Raw genomic sequence first — 18,590 nt, 5'->3', positions numbered from 1 at the left:
TTAAAATGAAGTGTACTACTATGACTTAAGCAAAAGTTTAAAACAGAGTAGACTAGCCTAAACTTGTACAACAGCAGGATACAATCTGCTTATCTTTCAAATTTGAAATGGCAAGATACGCTAAAATATCCCTTGTATATTCTTTTGCTAAGATAAAGTCTTAGAATGAAGACATGCGATCGTCTGCTATTTTATGAGAATCATTTGCGGTATGCTGATTAAGAAGTATTTGAAATTCATTGATAAACTTGTATCGTATGCTGATACTACCATTCTAATTTCAGACCTGTTCTTAATATAGGTCATTAAAGCAGGTATTTTATTTGTATCTAAAATATTAAAATATTAAAATATTTGTAACATGATTTTCAATTCTATAAGAAACCCCAGAGGCAGTTGGCCACAGAATTTGAAAAATAATGTGTAAGCAAAATAAATCCAGAATAGAGAATCACTGTTCATCAATCAGATCTACAGAGAATGGCAAAAAATGAATTCGATCAAAAGGCTTGCAAAACAGAAAGCTATTTACAGCATGCTAGAATCTCAGTAAAGATGAGGCAAATCAGGTCTCATGAGGAAGGGAGCTACACAATCTGGCTATCTCAACTGAAACAGAGTATATCAAACTGGCTGAAAACCAGCTTTAAGGCTAGCTTAATTTCATAATTCTTACAGGTTAGTTATGCATTTGGACCAAAATATTCAAGCACGCACACACACCATATCACATGTAGTGATAGGAGTAAAGTTTGAATGGAGGGAGTTTGGAATATGATCATCTCAAGTTGAAACGGCCTCTCTCCATTGCAAGTTGTGCCTGGTGGCTTGGAGTTCGTCTTCCTTGCAATGGAGTTTGCTTCTGTTCTTGCCAGTCCCTTGCCCACTTCAAAAGTACTATAAAGTCTTACAGTGGAGAGGTGGAGGGGCTTCGTAGTAAGAAGAAGGGCTTATTAGGTATGGGCCAAGCCTTCACAGCTCTCTGCTTAACTGGAGACCCCCATGTTCAGGAACATGATTTCCTGCCAGAGAGCATGGATTTGTATTTTCCTTAGCCTTCCAGGGCCAAGTAAACTATTGTCCCATGATACAGGAAACCTATGATGAGTGGTTTTAGAAGCATCACTTCTAGTAAAGAAGAGGACTAGCAAGTCCTTTTCTGACTCGAGCAGGTGAGGCCTCCTGATGATGACTGCCTCTTTCATTTCAAAAGCAAGGTTTTTTGTGCCTGAAAAGGTTATAGGGTGGCGGAAAAAACATCACTAACCCTCATATTTTTTCTCGCTCTTCTTGTGAGCCCTTGAAAGGTCTGTCAAATACTTAAAAAGATATGCAAGTAAAGCCTGTAAACCAGAACTGAAAATCAGTGAGCTAATCACTAATCACATAGCACTGGCTGAAGGAATAGTATGCGTTTTCAGTACTGTAACAAAGAGAGGACTTGGAGCAGGTGTTAATGCGCAAAAAGCACTGAGCGTTATGGTAACACCTGTGTTTCTGTACTGTTAGCCAATACAATTTCTTCTCCATTTGTAAAGCAGAAGAGGAAAAGCACTGATAGCAACAGAAACTAGCATTATGTCTTCTGCATTCCTTTTGTGCTAGTTTCATAAAACAGCTCTTAGTTCTGAAACTTTCACTGCTTGTTTCCCCCCCCCCCCAGTGTTGTTGCTTTAAACTTAAAATATTGCCACAGAAATTCCTTTTATTGACTTAAGAGAAAAGCCTATTGAGTCATATAACCACAGAGGCTCTACATATTATTATCCACATAATAATAATAATAATAATAATAATAATACACTATGTATTTTAAATATAGGAAGTCAGGTGTCTTCCAGCACTACACAGTTTTATGATTCTTTGTAGAACTTTTTAAAAGATTGTGTTGCTTACTCTAGCAAACTAGCAAATATAAAAAGTAAAATAGCTCGAATAATTAGGAAGCCAATTAGTTGACATATATAATGTAACAAGTGCATAGATATGTCACTCACTTGGTTCTGTCTCATTTTAAATGTAGTGCACCCTTTTATTGCAGAATATGTTATTGTTTCTTCTGTCCTGTTAAAAGTCAAGATCAAACCTATATTTTACCCAGTAAAGTATACAGATTTATTTCAAGCTGAACTTTATAATTCCAATAAGAAATTGAAACCTTCAATTTATCTATGCACTTGTCCTATCCTATTTATTAATTTGGTTGTATAGGCTATGTCCCGTATTCTTTTTAAAAAATATTTTTTAATGAAAAGTTTTCAAAATAAAGTACAATACTGTAAAAGACAAACTAATCTGGAGAAAATAAATAAGAAGCAAGAATAAGGAAAAAAAGAAGAAAATAAAAAGAAGTAATAAAATAAAACAAATACAAGGTCCTCTATCACAATTATATCTTAACCCTTATTCCACACACAGAAGAGTGAACCCTCCCAGCTCTTAACTGGGAGATTCCCCCTCTTCCCCCAGCACCCCATTCTGGAGATTCTCTCTTCCCTGCCTCTTATGCAGGGCCCTTCATCTACTATGCTTCATATTCTTGTTGGCCATGCACCAGTTGAGGGTGGCTACATCTTTAAAAGTTATTTACTAGGTAATATTCCCTATATCCAAGTGTGTTACTAAGGGATCTTTAGATAGGTGGCAGACAATACCATAATTTCTTGATCTTTGGTCAGGTCCATTTCCCTCCCCCGCCCCCAACATTCATCTTTATTAAAATATATTCATCTTGCTTGATTATTACTTACTAGAATAAGAAAGTACTCTGTAATCTACGCTTAGGATAATATTTTATTCTTTTGCTAATTATGCTATTTTAAATGTGCATTTTATATTTGACTTTCTTCAGTAATGTTTTCTTTTGAAATCTTTAAGATGATTTTTTTTGTTAACTTTGCTGCACTAAATGTGCATTCCGTAGCTGACCTCTTTAGTAATGCTTTATTTTGAAATCTTTAAGATAATATTTTAGCTCCCTGCTAATTATGTTGCTTTGAAGATATATTTTACTTTCTTCAGTAATGTTTTATTCTGGGTTGTTTTATTTGATATTTCAATGTAGGTTGTGAACCACATTGAGATTTTTTTCTTAAAAATTTAAAGTGGTATAGAAATGAATGATGATGATGATGATGATGATAATAATAATAATAATAATAATAATAATAATAGTATACACCCTTAGCAGTCATAAATGAAGCATATACACATATTACATTATTACAGTTGTGTTTTATGTATTTCTTACTGCCCTAACAAGATACAAAGGACTTTCTTCCATAGTCATGTTGAGTTATGAAAATCCTATAGTTGTCTGTAGTCCAGACCTTTAACATGTACAGAGCAGACCACATGTCCATACTCATCAAGATGGCTTTCTGATTTACTTGGCAGATCTTCCTCAGTCTCATAGTGTAAACAATGTACTTGGGAAAATTAGGTATGAAAACACTGGAGGGTTCTCAGTGACAAGTGTTTCATATAAGTAGAAAGGGCTCTTGTATCACTATTTTTTGGTCCTCAAAGTAGGTCAATATGGAACATTTGCAAGTGACACTGTGCTGCCTGCTTTTTGGGTGGTGGGTAGGAAGAGAAGCTAAAAGCCAGTTTGAGGATTCTTTCACCTGTATGTGAATAAGTTCTGTGCTAGGAAATGATGCCCTTTAAGAAAAGCAGGCTTTATGTTGGCAAATGGAATATGGTATAAAGAGCCAGCTCAGAAGACATACGGTATTGTGAATGAGTTTTGTGTGTTATTGTGCAGGATCAGAGTCTAGGCACTATTTATACTATAGCATATTCAGCACCAGATTGTGAAACCTTAGTACTGGAACAGTGCATGATTTTAATGTTTTGTTCTCTTTATGCCTGTTTTAAACACTTTATGTCAAGCAAGAGATACTTGTTTTTCTTCTCCTTGGCAGTCCTTCCAGGAGTGTTTTGACCCTTGAATACCAAGGAGTTTATTCCAAAGCATTTTGTTATGAGGTGTCTGTTAATTTAGCCTTCTATGTCAATGGAATGTGCTGAACTAAATCCCAGTTTTGTTCTTCTTAATTTTGTTGTTTCTGAAATGTCATAATTAGCAACCTTTTGTTCCAGTTTTATACAGGAGCGAGTAAAAACATCCCTGAACTATTAACATTTTACTGATCTCTCCCCAGAATCTTAGTGCTGGCCATCACAACTTGGGATGCTTTCAGTTTTTTTCTGGTTGTGAGGCAAATTGTCTGCTATTGAGTTGAGTAAGGAGGGCTACTGCTCCCTGTTTGCACTGGTCTGTCTCTGATTAACAGAGGAATGAAGCAGAATTGGTACTGGAGCAGCAGGGACCAGTACTCGAGTTTGTGGCTGTTTCTGATGGCATTGTTATACACACATTTTTCTTTTTTTCTTTTACCCACTTAAGTCTAGAGAGTCTAACATGTCTAAAGTGATATCCCGATTTCTTGAAGAGGAAAAATCAGGATATCACTTTAGACACGTTAGACTCTCCAGACCTAAGTGGGTAAGCGAGATGTGTGGGGTAAGGTCCGTAACTAATTGGAAGAAGGAAACTTCTATGGATAGGATCACAGATAACACATTGTTATGTGTATGAGCTAGAACTAGCGTGATCAAAATCTTGGGCTCATGTATTTTCCCTTCCCTCTTTGTCCCACATGGCTGGGGAAGAAAGATGTCTGCAGCATTTACTTTCAGTTTCAAAGTATCCTGGCTTAGCATTGCATACGAACTAGAGACTGTGGTTTAACATAAACTTTGGCCAGTTTCTAAACAAGCCATCTACAAACCATGGCTTTTGAAATTTGCTTGTTTAACTAGCCAGATTTTGTTTGAAACTTTAATCTTTGGTTTGTTTGTAATGACAGGCCAGGATACTTTGAAAATGGAAGTGAACATTGCAGGGATCTATGGATCTACACATGAAGAGTGGTATACAGATTAACTAACTAACTAACTAACTAACTAACTAACTAACTAATTAACTAAATTTCTCCTGACCAGGCAGGAGAAGGGGAAGCTGGTGCATGAGCCCAAGGCTTCACTCCGGCTTGCTCTAGCTCATGCATAGTTAGCATTATATGCAAACTAGCTCAATATAGTAGTAAGCCTCAACTCCCTGAATAAATAATTGGATGACTTGGTAAACTGCAAATATACATTAATTTGTGTGTTCCATTCTTTCATTTCAGGTATAATCAAACTTGGGAAGTGGAATCCTCTTCCGCTCAGTTATGTAACAGATACACCTGATGCTACAGTTGCTGACATGTTACAAGATGTCTATCATGTTGTGACATTGAAAATTCAATTACAAAGGTGGGTATTTCTGAGCATCTGCCCTCCTCTGAGCTGCTCTGCCGATCACAGCATTACTACTGAGATTAGCACATCCTGTCTTCATTAATTTCTGGGCTTTTGTTGAAATGCAAAACAAAATGCAGGAAGAGTGGCTCACCTGGCAGCTCTTCCTGGCCAATATTCTAACTGTTTTGATATGATATTGGAGTACAGACAAGCTCAGTCAATCATGTAAAGAGCTTTTCCTCTAAGCAGTTCCCAGTTTAGTAGTTCCTCCAGGCCTGATCAAATACTTAGCACATTATATCAGTCAAATAAATCCTTTTTTATGTTTCTTAGACTTATTCAGAAATTCAGAGCTAGAATTTGGACTGTAAGACTTGAGTCATGTTGCCTTTTGCTGAAAGCACAATGGCAGAGAGCTAGTTATATTTGCTCAATCCTATTCAGTTCAGAATGTAGCTGGAGGATATAGCTACACCATGGGAGGGAATGCTCACATTAAAAACCTGAAAGACACAAGCATGGGATTCTAACTTGTGTCTTGCGTCACAGAGTTTTATAGCTCTTGCATGTAAAGAGCAGCGATCCTTGCAGGTGATGTTTTCCATCTGTTTTAGTCTTCTGTTCTCTGTTTTCACAGTTGTTCAAAGCTGGAAGACTTGCCAGCAGAGCAGTGGAACCATGCCACAGTCCGCAATGCCTTAAAGGAGTTGCTCAAAGAGATGAATCAGAGCACGTTAGCCAAAGAATGCCCTCTCTCTCAGGTCAGTGCTTCTATCAGTGGCAGAGGTACTCATCTTTATGAAATCCTAAATTTGTATCACAACACACACAGATACATTTTTTTTGGGGGGGGGGGAAATATTGCATCCTAAAAAAAAAGTTGCAGGGATTGTAAGGACAGGACCATAGGCAGGTGTGGTGGTAGAGTGAAAAGAGTATAAGCCGGAAGATAATTGCTCTCATCACTGTTATTTGGACTCCATCCCATGTTTGGATTTGAAGCATGTGTTGCCTGTTTTGCCTTTAACCTTTCTTCCTGCTTGTTGTGTTCTTAACCTCATCCCATGCAGCCAGCATGTGCCTATTGACATTATGATCTAAGATATAGGATATAAAATTTCAAACAGGGAGGTATTTCCTCTAAACATTAAAAAACACAAATAAAATGTGTAAGTTAGCATTGTCAGTGTTTATAAATTAAAATCAAATCACAAATATATTGTCACTCATGCACTATGCACTGATTCACCAAGTTTAAAAACATTCCAGTTTGCATTGTAAGCAATGTATATGGGCAATAGTTGTAGACAGGATTAGTAAAATAGAGGCTTTTGTGATTTTGTGGCTAACCAAAGGGGGAGGGAAAGGGAAAGGCAATAGGCTACAAATGCTCTAGAAGTAGCACCAGATTGGCTTCCCCAGCTCATTTGCCTTGTCCTACTAGGACTAATTTCAGATATTGGAAGCAAAGTTGGGTCAAGCAAAGGCTACATTCTAACAGGCAAGATCAGGCAAATCTGAAGGTCAAAGCTCGCAAGGCAAACAAGCAAGGTGGGTAGCACACTAGATAACTGAGTAGAGCCCAGGCTGGAAGTTAGACAAAGCAGGGTTGAATGTGGCTTCTGTGTATAGCAAACCCTGACTGAATCTCAAATAGGACCGTGGTTCCACTGAGCAGCTAAGCTCCACTCCTGATAAGCAGATCTAGTCTATTTTAGAAATGGTGGGCTCTGTGGCATAGAGGAGGGCAATGTTTCTACTATGATCTCCAACCTGGAGTCCTTGCATTTTGAGGATAGCATTGTGGCAGCCTTAGAAAGGCACTGGTGTCATAGGGTCCTCTAATGCAGTGTTTCCCAACCTTGGGCCTCCAGCTGTTTTTGAACTACAATTCGTATCATCCCTGACCACTGGTCTTGCTAGCTAGGGATGATGGGAGTTGTAGTCCAAAAAACAGCTGGAGGCCCAAGGTTGGGAAACACTGCTCTAATGTTGTAACTCCATATCAGGTGGAGATGTCAAAGGCTGGTTCTGAGGACAAATTACTTCCTGGTCCAACATGTCCTCAATATCCATGAGGATTAAGGGCCAGGGCCCTGAGTCATGATACAAGGTATGACACGATCCACTTAGCCTATTTGAAGTGGAATTCAGTGTTGTGTTTATGAGAATCACCTTTTTGTTCACTGTTGAATCTGAATTCTTTAACTATGCAGAATGAAACACAGTTCCCAGATGTTTTCTCCACAGACATGGTAGATCAGCTGCATATTGTATCAGTCAATTCTGCACAAAACAGAGTAAACAAGTAAAGTAGTGTGGATTGGCCCTGTCCCATCCTGTGGAACTAAGCATACACTGTGAAGGATTAATATATGTAACAATGGCACTGATGAAGGCACTCTTTTTGTTTTACGATGTTAGTTTCCCCTTCCCACTTCTTTGTTGTGACTCATGTAGTGCAAAAATTGGGATGTTTCAGATAAGCTGTCTGTTGCCATCATTTGACTCTGCCTCTAACACAATCCCTTCTCCCAAATCAGTTTTAAGAAAATATTGTGCCAAATGTGAAATGTCATTACAACCCCCTTGTGATTAATATATTATTGACAGCAGCAAATTACAGAGCTGTCTCCTAGGAGTGAAACTGCAGAGTAAATGCTGCTGTTTATTAATGTGCTCACAATGCATCAAGTATTCCTCTGTAGAGAAGTGAAAGGAGGCAGCACAGGGAGGCCCTTTCCCACTGGTGACAGTTTTCTATCTCTTGTTCTAGTGCATGAGCTTTACTTCCAGTTCAGATGGGGATTCAGATTACCATTAAAGGGAAAAAAATGTGAACTCTTGATTTGCGTTTTTAAGAAACCCTCTCCATTAGATGTATTTTGTTTCTGTAGCTTGGTTGCTCTTAGTATTAGGCTGTTAATAGAACCACAGGAAATCACCTTAACCAAGGATGGAATTGTATTATCCAGCCATGTCCTGCTTACTAAAAACTGTGTAAATTACCGGTACTTCAAACTTGTTCACGTGGTTTGCTTTCCTCCAAAGAATTAATTCTTTTGAAGAGCAGGGTATAAATACCTAACTACATTTTAAACAATTAAAAAATAAATAAAGCTTGCAGCTTTTGTTCTAAGGAACTGGCTGAGGATTCAGCTAGATGTAATGGCTGATTTTTAGCTCCAATGACTGCCTTGTTCATGTATAAAGGGGGAGGTGTGTATGTACAGTAGATATAGTTTTAACAGCAATAGGGGTGTGTGCCTTAATTTCTTATGGTTCATCAGCCAAACTCATATTTTGCCCATCCTGGTAAATGAGCGAGATTGTGATGCCTTTGGTGATGGACCAGAAGGAAGTGGAGATGGAAAACATTCAGCTGCCACCACCCACATGTGTATTTGCATGATAAAATTATATATATGTAGATATGTATACAAAGTCAGCTTCGTGTCTTGTTGACACTAAGATCAGGCTATATATTACAAATTTGTCACTATTATAGTAGGTAGTGGCTTAGAAATTACGTAATGCATGGGACTGGCTAAGAGCTTTGAAGCAGCTTACTGATAAATACTGATTCAGTTAATTAATAGTCAGATGCCATATCTGTGATCTCTGGAACCTAGGGCAAGCCTTACCACAAGATAATGTGAAACAAAGCAATTATTGAGATGAGACATCATTTTTCTCCCTCCAATTTTCATTTTAATATCACCAAAGTAGCATGCCTAAAGGGAGTAGGGTGTTCTTTTTCTAACTTTTGCTTCAGGTGTGAACATTATTTAGATGATAATGGCAGAACCCCAACTTTCATCACTCAGAGAAATTATTTTTCAAAACAAAGATATTCCACTTTGTGAGGGGGATAAAACATCCACAGCCTTGATTCAGATGATATAACCATGATTTAGAATGACTGTGAAAAAGCCACTGTGAGTTTTTCCAGTCCTACTTATCTCTACGTTATGTGTGAGAGGATGGGGGATAAAGCTTCTGCTTTCACTTTAGAACAAGCTACAGTTTTATGTTACATTCATAACTTGTAGAAGCATGGTTTTCTTTAGCTAAAGGTAACTCATTACAATGTCAGACCACAGTATGACACAACATCTTTTAACTAACTGGTTGAAACAAATCACAGTTCTCTGAGTTTTCACTTAATGGAGAATTGTGATTTGTCAGTGTAGCTACAGGCTTCATCTAGTTCATATGTGATCAGCTCAACTGAACCATAGTATCCACAAGTTAGTATCTGAACTCCTGAGCTTAGACCTGCTACTTCTCTGGCATTTCAGTTCCAGTGTAGAGTTCTCCCCAATTTCTCTAATAGAAGAAGCTTGAACCTGTCTCCAGCTTTCTATCTACATGGCTTTGTGGTGAAACAGGCCACTGAGCGGCATCTCTTCTCTCTTGTCTAATCTTATTTCTTTTAAAATATCAAGCTAAATACACTAGTCTTAATATATTGTGCTTTTGTGTGCATGTTTTTCAAGTTCTGCTGTTGCACATGTTGGCTCTCCTTGTTACTTGTCGTAGAAGCTTATCAAGGCTTCTCTGTAAATAATAACAATAACTATTGCCCTCTAAATACTGTTGGAAACAAGTTACAGCTATTTAATTTTAGCTCTGCTAAGTATATACAAATGATACAAAGATTCTGTCCTGAAATGGTACTAGGGTGGTTTAACTCTCTTGCCAGGGAACTCTGGGAGCTGTAGCTCTCTGAGGTGAATAGGGGTTTACTAAAACACTCAGCACCCTTCAAGCTACACTTTGCAGCAGTCTCTGGGGGAAGCTATGATGCTGCTTTAAATGTATAGCACAGGTGTGGCCTTAGATTACCCCACCTCCACCCTGAGGTTTGTATTCACAGCGAGTGCAAAACCAGGTTTATCATGTTCCTGGTGGGCTGCCATGCGTAGCTGGTGGCCTGTATTTCCCTTAGTCAGGGCATGCATTGTGCTGGCCTGTTGTGCAGAATATTTAACTTAATAAAAACTGTTTTTCATAAAAAAGTTAAAAGTTTTCTCTAGAGCCTCTTTTCCTTGGTTTTCCAACCATATAGAACGATTATCTGGGAGGGGGGATTATACCTGTTGTCCTAACCCTTGCCTTCCTTGCGGAAACCGATGCACAGCACATTGATTGCAAGGACAGCAGACATAAGACTACTTCCCCTCATCATTCATTGTATATGCCTTTTTTGTTCCTCACTCCCACTCCCATACATAGAAGCACCACCTCTCTTTGGGTGTGCGTTACACTAGATGACCTGCTAGATCATCTAGTGCTAGATCTGCTAAGACTAACCATGTTGTCTGAATGTTGGGAATATGCCCATGCTAAGAATGGTTTCATTTTAAGAGCTGGATAAGAGATTAGCAGGGCTGGTCCCCATTCTGTGGCTGTGGAAGTGCTGCCTGGGAGGTGGAGGTACTAAAGATGCCTTTTTGAAGATTGGAGGGTAAGCAGGGGAAAGTGTTTGCAGCTGAGCTGAATCAAAAATTTCAGAGACAACTGTGACAGTTAAAGTAGTGAATTAACATCTGCTCACATACGACACTCTCGGAGAGGCCAAAAGCTTCCTGAGGGTGCTGTTGTGGCTAGTCTGAAAATTTCAAACTGGATATTTTACTGGAACATCCTCCCTGGGGTGAGGATGATCTGGATTGGAACCTTGAGTTTAAATATCCCAGTTTCCCAAGCTGTTTTCCCCAAATCTATTTATCTTCAATGGGGAAAAAAACTACAGATCCATACGACTGAGAATCCCCATATAGTATAATGTTGAATATATTGGATTTCTTGCTTTGATAATCCTTTTGAATATGGTTCTTACTTTTGTACTGTAGATCAGAATTATGCCAGAATCTTGACTTTGGAAATTAGGGACAGTTAATAAGGAGTGAGGTAGGTCCATGTTAGATATATGAAGAACCCATTGTGTTGTGTTATGGAAGTGAAATCAATTATGTTGAAAAGACACAAAAGAATACAAGCAAATCTAATTTTTCCAAAACTACCCTTCATGGTTTAAGACTAACATTTCCTGATCACCCAGAATATATAGACAGCTACCACATTATCATTTTAGGGATTGTTCCATAGCGTTCCATAGCATGAATACATTTTATATATTTAGGAGAAATGGTAATAAATTGTGCTTTTCATGTGAGCTAGAGAGAATTTTGATGATTGGAAGATATAATAAGTTCTGAAATAAATAAAATGAATAAAAATATACTCCATAAAAGCAGAAGAGTAGCAGAAGAGCAGAGCCTTTGATCAGTCTCTGTTCTGTGCGGCCAGACTCAAAACTAGTGGTGTGTGCTGAAATGGTAAAAAGATCTAGCACCTAATGTCAGTTTCCAGTGGTCCAAAAGTACCCTTTGTTTCAAATCCATATGCTTGTTTGATATTCTACTATTTTTAGTTTCATCTACTCACAGTAGCTCTGTAATTTGTCTCCTGTGTGGATTTTCATACAAGGATTAATGGCACGTTTCTATAAATTATATTAATTTAACTTATTTGCCTAACTGTTGTTCTGCAGCAAGTAGCACGAATGTTCCCAGATTTTTGGCTGTGTGGTCTTTGTTGCAGTTGGAAGCAGAAGAGAAACATCTGAAAATCATTATTTGGATTATGCATGCTGGAGCACTAATCTTACCTTTAGGATCTGGTTCCTAAATCACAACTCTTCTTACCCTTTGTATTCCCTATTGTGACAGTGCTTCTAGTTATGCTTTTAGTAAGAGGATTCTTTTTATAATACCCAGTATAAATTAAAGTGACAAGTGGATCTAAACTGGAGACATAAGTCTTAAGTCATACGGGATCTTTCCCCCGTAATTAATAATGAAGATAATTACATCTAGTGATACAAAATAGAAGATAAAGCCAATTTTGAGAGCTATGAAGTAGGTTTTATGGAGTGCCGTTCAGTTTAAGAATTAAGATTTGATGAGTTGAGTCTGCACTTATATATCATTCTCTTTTGAAAGGATTTTGATTATTTTCTTTGTGGAAACACTTTTTCTTTCTCTCTCTGCTTCCAGAGTATGATATCATCCATTGTAAATAGCACATACTATGCCAATGTGTCAGCAACCAAGTGCCAGGAATTTGGGAGATGGTATAAAAAGTACAAGAAGATTAAAGGTAAATAAATTATAGCTACCATTCATTGCCATACCTCTGAACAGGTTTCAAATGCTTGAAATTTATTGTGAAATGATGAAGTGACCCAAAGGTGGGTTTGTATACAATATTATCAATATTTTTAAGATACAAAGACTTTCTTTGGTTTAAGCAGACAGTGTATGAACTTGAGCAAATTCTTTAAATGTTTTGTCTCAAGGTAAAAAAAGAATACTTGAAAATGTTTTTGTATATATGCACTTAACTTAAAACGAATCAAAGGAACTGTACAGCTTCAAGGCCGTTTAGTGGATCCCTTTCTCTTATAGAAGAAAAGGGGATGGTTTTCCCATTCCATTGGACTGTTGTGTAAGAGCATCTTCAATCATGCTGGAAAGCTTTCCCATATGGAATTCTCAGACTTTCCACTACAACCACTAAGTGGGCTTCCACTTTCTTAGCATTCAGTTTTTTAAAGCTCTCTCTCTCTTTCTTTCTTTCTTTCACTCTCTCTCTCTCTCTTTCTTTTTAGTTAGTAAGTGTACAGTTAAATTGTTGAGTGCAGTGAAAGCAGAATGAGACCTTGATTTCATTCAAAAGGTCAAGGATCTAAGCCCAAATAATTTTCTGGATAACTGTGTGTGTGTTCAAGAGATTCAGCCTCTTTGTAGCTGCTCAGAAGTGTGTGTGTGTGTCTGTATGTATGTATGTGTATGCTTGAGGAGGAAGGGAAGGTGAAGGTATGTGTGAAATCAACAAAAGCTGCTCTAAAATGGCTCAAGTGGTGTTGATGCATCAGCTAAACGTGGGAGGTAAAACAAAAATGAAAAAAAATCACAGGTATAGTGTGCATGAAAAATAAACAGATACAGAACTTTATTATGGTCATCTAAAACCACCTCAAAGGATGATTTTGGCATTTTTTAAATTTCACATCTTCTCAATTTCTTATGATTTTAATTTCCCCTTCATAACAAAATGTTTAGAAATAAGAATTTATTTCATGTGTGAGATCAGTGATTGTTTGTAAACTTCAATCTCAATGCATTCCTTGAAATTTAAAGAAAAGGGGCCTAGGGATTTTGAGTCTGGTCAGCAAGATTACCAACTTTTCAGGGTCAATCCAGTTGAGGCAGCAAAAAAGCAATTCTAATTTACTATTGTAAATGGGAAGTAGAAGAGGGTTTCAAAATTATTTTATTGGCATTGCAGTTGAACATGATCTGCTGTGTGAAATGTGTTTCTTATTTATGTACTAATGTCTCTTTTAATAAAGCAGTGGGAACTAACTGGTTCCTTCTTAATCAAAACCATGATTTCCTAAACATAAGCTATGTGATTCTGTTACAAGTTGCCACATATAGATCTCTTTGGTCAACCTTTTCCCCCTCCCACTCCATCGAAATAAACAAACAGTAAAATAATTATACATACTGGAAGATCAAAGTAAATATGACTAATGCACAGCAAAAATTTAAAAAACTCTCTGGAAGAAGAAAAGCATTAGGTTGCAGAACATATACTTAACATTTAAACAAATATAAGAAACCGAACAATCAATAATTTGATATCATTAGCAACAGATGGAAAAGCTTTATGCAAAGAGAACTTGAAATAAACATGCTCGATGTATAGTTTGTGAAACCCATTACAAATGTAGCAGAACTATTTAGGCTTGAAATATTTTAAGGTTTTCACGCAGCTCATGGCTATGTGTCTTTACGCCATGTATATTTGATTTTTGGAGTTTGATTAGCTGCATCTGCATCTTCATATAAAGTTCTAAAAAGAAGTTTGGGTACAGTTGTCTATGAAAAAGCCTTGGGTTTTGTGGGTTTGGAATTACTTGCTGAGCGAGATACACAGGAGAAACTGAATGTACACAATCTTACCAATTTCAGTTGTAAGCCTCTTGTCCTTTCTTACTTTCTGTCTTATTTTTACCTTTTAGGTTGTGAGTTTGCAAGATGAGCTTGTGGTTGTTAGTGTTGTTCTTATTGTTACTATTATTGTACCTATAATAGTATTATGCTAACAACAGTCATTGTTGAATCCCTCTTGGGCTATGTGTGCCATGTAATTATGAGAATTTGTATAACTTTCCTCATGTATGCTTTTCTGTTCAGATGAAAAAAACAAGCCAATTGAAGCCTCACTTGTAAATAAATCTTTAGTCAACAGTCAGCATAAACAACAGCTTTGGAAATAGTGTGATAGATATCCTTGTTCTTTTCCTGCCTTCTAATGTAATTCACCATTTACGACTGATCTCCATGACAAAATAGGATGGGTGCAGTTCAGAAAGAGTACTATTTCTTTTATTTAGCTGTATGCTGCTCAATTTCAGTATACAGTTGACGACCATTGTTACGGAGGTTCCGTTCCCAGTCCCTGTGTGTGTCGGTGGAATGCATATAAGCGATCCCAACCCAGTTATGCCCGACTATGCCCCTGTCACACCCTTTTCATGACATGTTGAGTGACATTTTTGGGTCACTTCCATTTTCGGTGCAGGTTTGTGTGTGCACGATCGCTTTTTAGACACGTGTTAATTTTCCTGTGTAAATAATGAGACAGCATTTCCCCCCCTACACAGTGCCTTGGACAGTTTTGATAGGCAGTTAAATGGCTAAATATGTAAAGTGTAATTGTTAAACCAGCCTGAACAAGTTAATATTAATATGAATATTTTCTGTACCTCTCCAGTATTGGGGAGATACTTTAGCATGCCTCAAAGTTTGCATATCTTTATTTCACACTAATAACTTCCACACCCATTTCATTAGTGCAGGGAAGAATAAGGTATCTAAGGCAGTTTGTTTCCTTGTAAAATTTGGGAGACATTACAAAGACGTATCTTAAGTGTATAAATCAGAAGTCCATGGTCAGTTTTGGAGTAAGCATATAATAAAGAAGATGCCAACCCAAGTTGTTTCAGATGTGATGTGTGGAGAAAGTGAAGATTCATTCTCTCTCTCTCTCTCTCTCTCTCTCTCTCTCATATCACTAAAACCTGTGGGCACCCATGGAAGCTGAATGTTGGAAGATTCGGGACTGACAAAAGAAAGTACCGTATTTTTTGCTCTGTAAGACTCACTTTTTCCCTCCTAAAAAGTAAGGGGAAATGTGTGTGCGTCCTCTGGAGCGAATGCAGGCTGCGCAGCTATCCCAGAAGCCAGAACAGTAATAGGGATCGCTGTGCAGTGATCCCTCTTGCTGTTCTGGCTTCTGAGATTCAGAATATTTTTTTTCTTGTTTTCTTCCTTCAAAAAATAGGTGCGTCTTATGGTCTGGTGCGTCTTATAGAGCGAAAAATACGGTACTTCTTCACACTGCGCATTGCTCTCTAAATATGTTAAAGGAAATATAATCTGTCTCTCTGACTCAGTCTCTCTGCTGATCTTTGGCTGTTCGACTGTCCTCAACTTTTCAGTAGTTTTGCGCATGTATCTGAATGTATTATTCAACTTTGAAAATTCTAAAAGTAATGGGAGTTTTCCAGAGCAAATTCATACTGCTCTCCAATGTGCCCAAGGATTGCCTGCAGAATAGGGCATATGTTCCTCGATATATCTGCTAACATTTTTGCAGCTGCTTCTGAAATATCAGAAATTATTTTCAAATGTTATCTTTTTTATTGATCTTGAACTTTGATACTCATCACTGTTCGCCAGCTTAGCTCAGTATTATGACATACCTTGTGTTGTGTTTATCTTCTTTTTTTCAAATAGTATACTTTGAGGGAAAATCTGTGTCTTGAAGCTGTAGAAAATTATTTAAATCCCAAATACTTTGGTGCTCAGCAGTTTCTCTGGCCATCATCTTGCAGACACAGGAAGGCTTCTAGATTAATTCATGTTCCATGTGCTACTGGAGTAGTCCATCAATGGAACTTGCCTGTAGAAGCTCCTGTGAACTACAGCTTGGCTCTGGATAATAAGATTTCTTGGATCATTAGCATGCATAGTGTTGTGATGACCTATTTTGCGCTAAATTTTTCACTTGTATGTAGTAGTCACAGGAGATCACTCCAGGAGCGACCCCGTGGCTGCCAAATGCTATGGTGGAACTAACCCTTTGGCCTTATCCGTCACAGATGTGCAAATACAGTTCTGTTGGCCCAAGAGAGTAAATAGCAATAATGGAAGGTTGGGGTAAACATAAAGATAAATGTTGACTGGAAATGAGATTTTGAAATTACCCCCTTGCTCATAATTGGGTTAAGTGGGTTGTGATGAAAAGAAATAAGTAATTAAGATAATCACAGTTTTTAAATAAGTTACCACATGAAAAGCACCTCCCAGGCTATAGAGTGGTTCAGAGCCTAGTAATTATGTAGTCTGTGTAGCAGCACACCCCAGACTGCAACAAAACTGCCTCCTTGAGGCTGGTAGTGGTATTGTGACCTCATAAACCCATTATACCAGTGGCCAAACACATATGGGTTCAAAACCCATAATCTGGACAGAATCTAAGGTATTGCCTTTTTCTATACCTATGTTATGTGGAACTTACAGCTTTATAAATGGTGCCATATAGCCACATTTTTATGTGGTTGATCAGTGGAGTAGTATTTCTTTGATAAAACATTAAATTGCAGATGTGGCAATTTCACTTCCTGTCTAATATGGCTCTGTTAAACCTTGCCACCATTGGTGGGTTGACTGTCCAAAGTCCACAGGTTTAAATATATGCCATGGTAGCAATGCAGAATATGATCTGGGCTATTAGAAAGTGACATAGTCTGCCAACAGGTTGGAAAACCTATTGGTAATGACATTTTCCATGCATTGGGGAAAGCTTTAAAAGGCTGGAAGTATGTTTCTGGTGCGGTGGTGCAAAAAAGGGCCCTGATAATGAGGGAAATGTATGATACTAAATACTAGCTGGATAGTGTGTGCACTATTGCTTTAAGAGTTGGCAATGAAAAGGTTAATGGCCTAGCAACATTTCCATTTCAAAACGTTATTTTTATAGGGGTATATAACTTGGCTCAAAAACTGGGTCTGTGTGGAAACTTGGCAAGAATAGCATCAACCAAGAAATGTATTTTCAGTTTTGCAAACTTTGAAATATATTTGGCTGCATTAATTAACAGATTTAGGTCTCTATTTTTAAAATTCTTAAATACTAATTAGTAAAGAAGGCCAGTCTTTACATTGGGGCAAACTTTTCTTGATTTTACAGCTGTATCAATGCAGGCATAATTTTGCTCTCTATATACTTTGTTGAAATAAAACAAAATATCAGGTGTTTAATTTTATAGTAGTTTTGATAGAACTTTAAAAAATGAAACAAAATAGCCCTCTAAAGAAAATACCTCACTGTTCACAAGTACCCTGTCAAATCTGGCTGTAATTCGGTAGAGGGCTTGAAAGTTTCTTAGAGCTGATTCGGATGTTACACATTAGCAGGGATTAAGATGCGAGAACTACTTGCATTTTTGAATTCTTACTAAAAATGTTTTATCTAAAGTACTGAGACGACAGGGTGTATGTTCCACATTTCAGTTTGAATTGCCTAACTCTGTGCTGTGTACAGTAGTTGGAATCTTGTATGTATAGAATACTGAACTACTCATATATTTCTGCATGGGAGATAGAAAGATCTAGCTAAAAAAGCATTTTCCTAGTGAAGAAGATACTATTGAATATTTGGTGAAGTGGTCTACGTTATTAATTGGTTTAGTGATTTTTATTGGTGTATCAATTTTATTCATATTTTGTGTTTCAAATTGTTTTAATACTATGAACCGCTTCAAGAGTTTATTGAGGAGTGTTAGGCTAGTTGAAGAAATAATAAAGCAACAGCAAGAAGTGAGGAAGATAGGGGAGAGCGGACGTTTGCCATACTTTTCATTCCCATGTGATGCTGCTATGCATTGCTAATCTAACATACATGTATGGGGATGACTGTATGTGACCGGATGTATTTGCCCATGCAAATATGCATGGAAGTCATCTTGTGTGAATCTGATTGTTTCTGCACCATGCAGCTAGAGATGTGCACCCCCCACTCCCTTCCTGAAAACAGGGCTTGAGGGTGCACATTGCACTCTGGGGCACTGCATGTGATTTTTCCTGGTGTGTGTGTCGTTCCTAGCTGTGTCCCAGTCTTGCAGGAATATAGCA

The 18,590-nt window shown here is 37.7% G+C and overlaps 1 protein-coding gene across 2 annotated transcripts in view; it reads left to right on the top strand.

Moving 5' to 3' along the window:
* The window catches only part of SATB2 (SATB homeobox 2), a 121,770-nt gene that overhangs the window by 43,343 nt on the left and 59,837 nt on the right, over positions 1-18,590 (top strand). For both annotated transcript variants that reach the window (XM_083707949.1, XM_083707950.1), the window contains exons 4-6: positions 5,199-5,325; positions 5,951-6,074; positions 12,378-12,480. In XM_083707949.1, coding sequence (XP_083564075.1) covers positions 5,199-5,325; positions 5,951-6,074; positions 12,378-12,480 — 354 coding nt within the window. The remainder of the gene's footprint in view (positions 1-5,198; positions 5,326-5,950; positions 6,075-12,377; positions 12,481-18,590) is intronic.

This window comes from Podarcis gaigeae, assembly GCF_964106915.1.
Source record: "Podarcis gaigeae genome assembly, chromosome: 1".
NCBI lineage: Eukaryota > Metazoa > Chordata > Lepidosauria > Squamata > Lacertidae > Podarcis > Podarcis gaigeae.
Note: the sequence above shows the minus strand (reverse complement) of the source record. Positions and strands in the feature narration are given on the sequence as shown.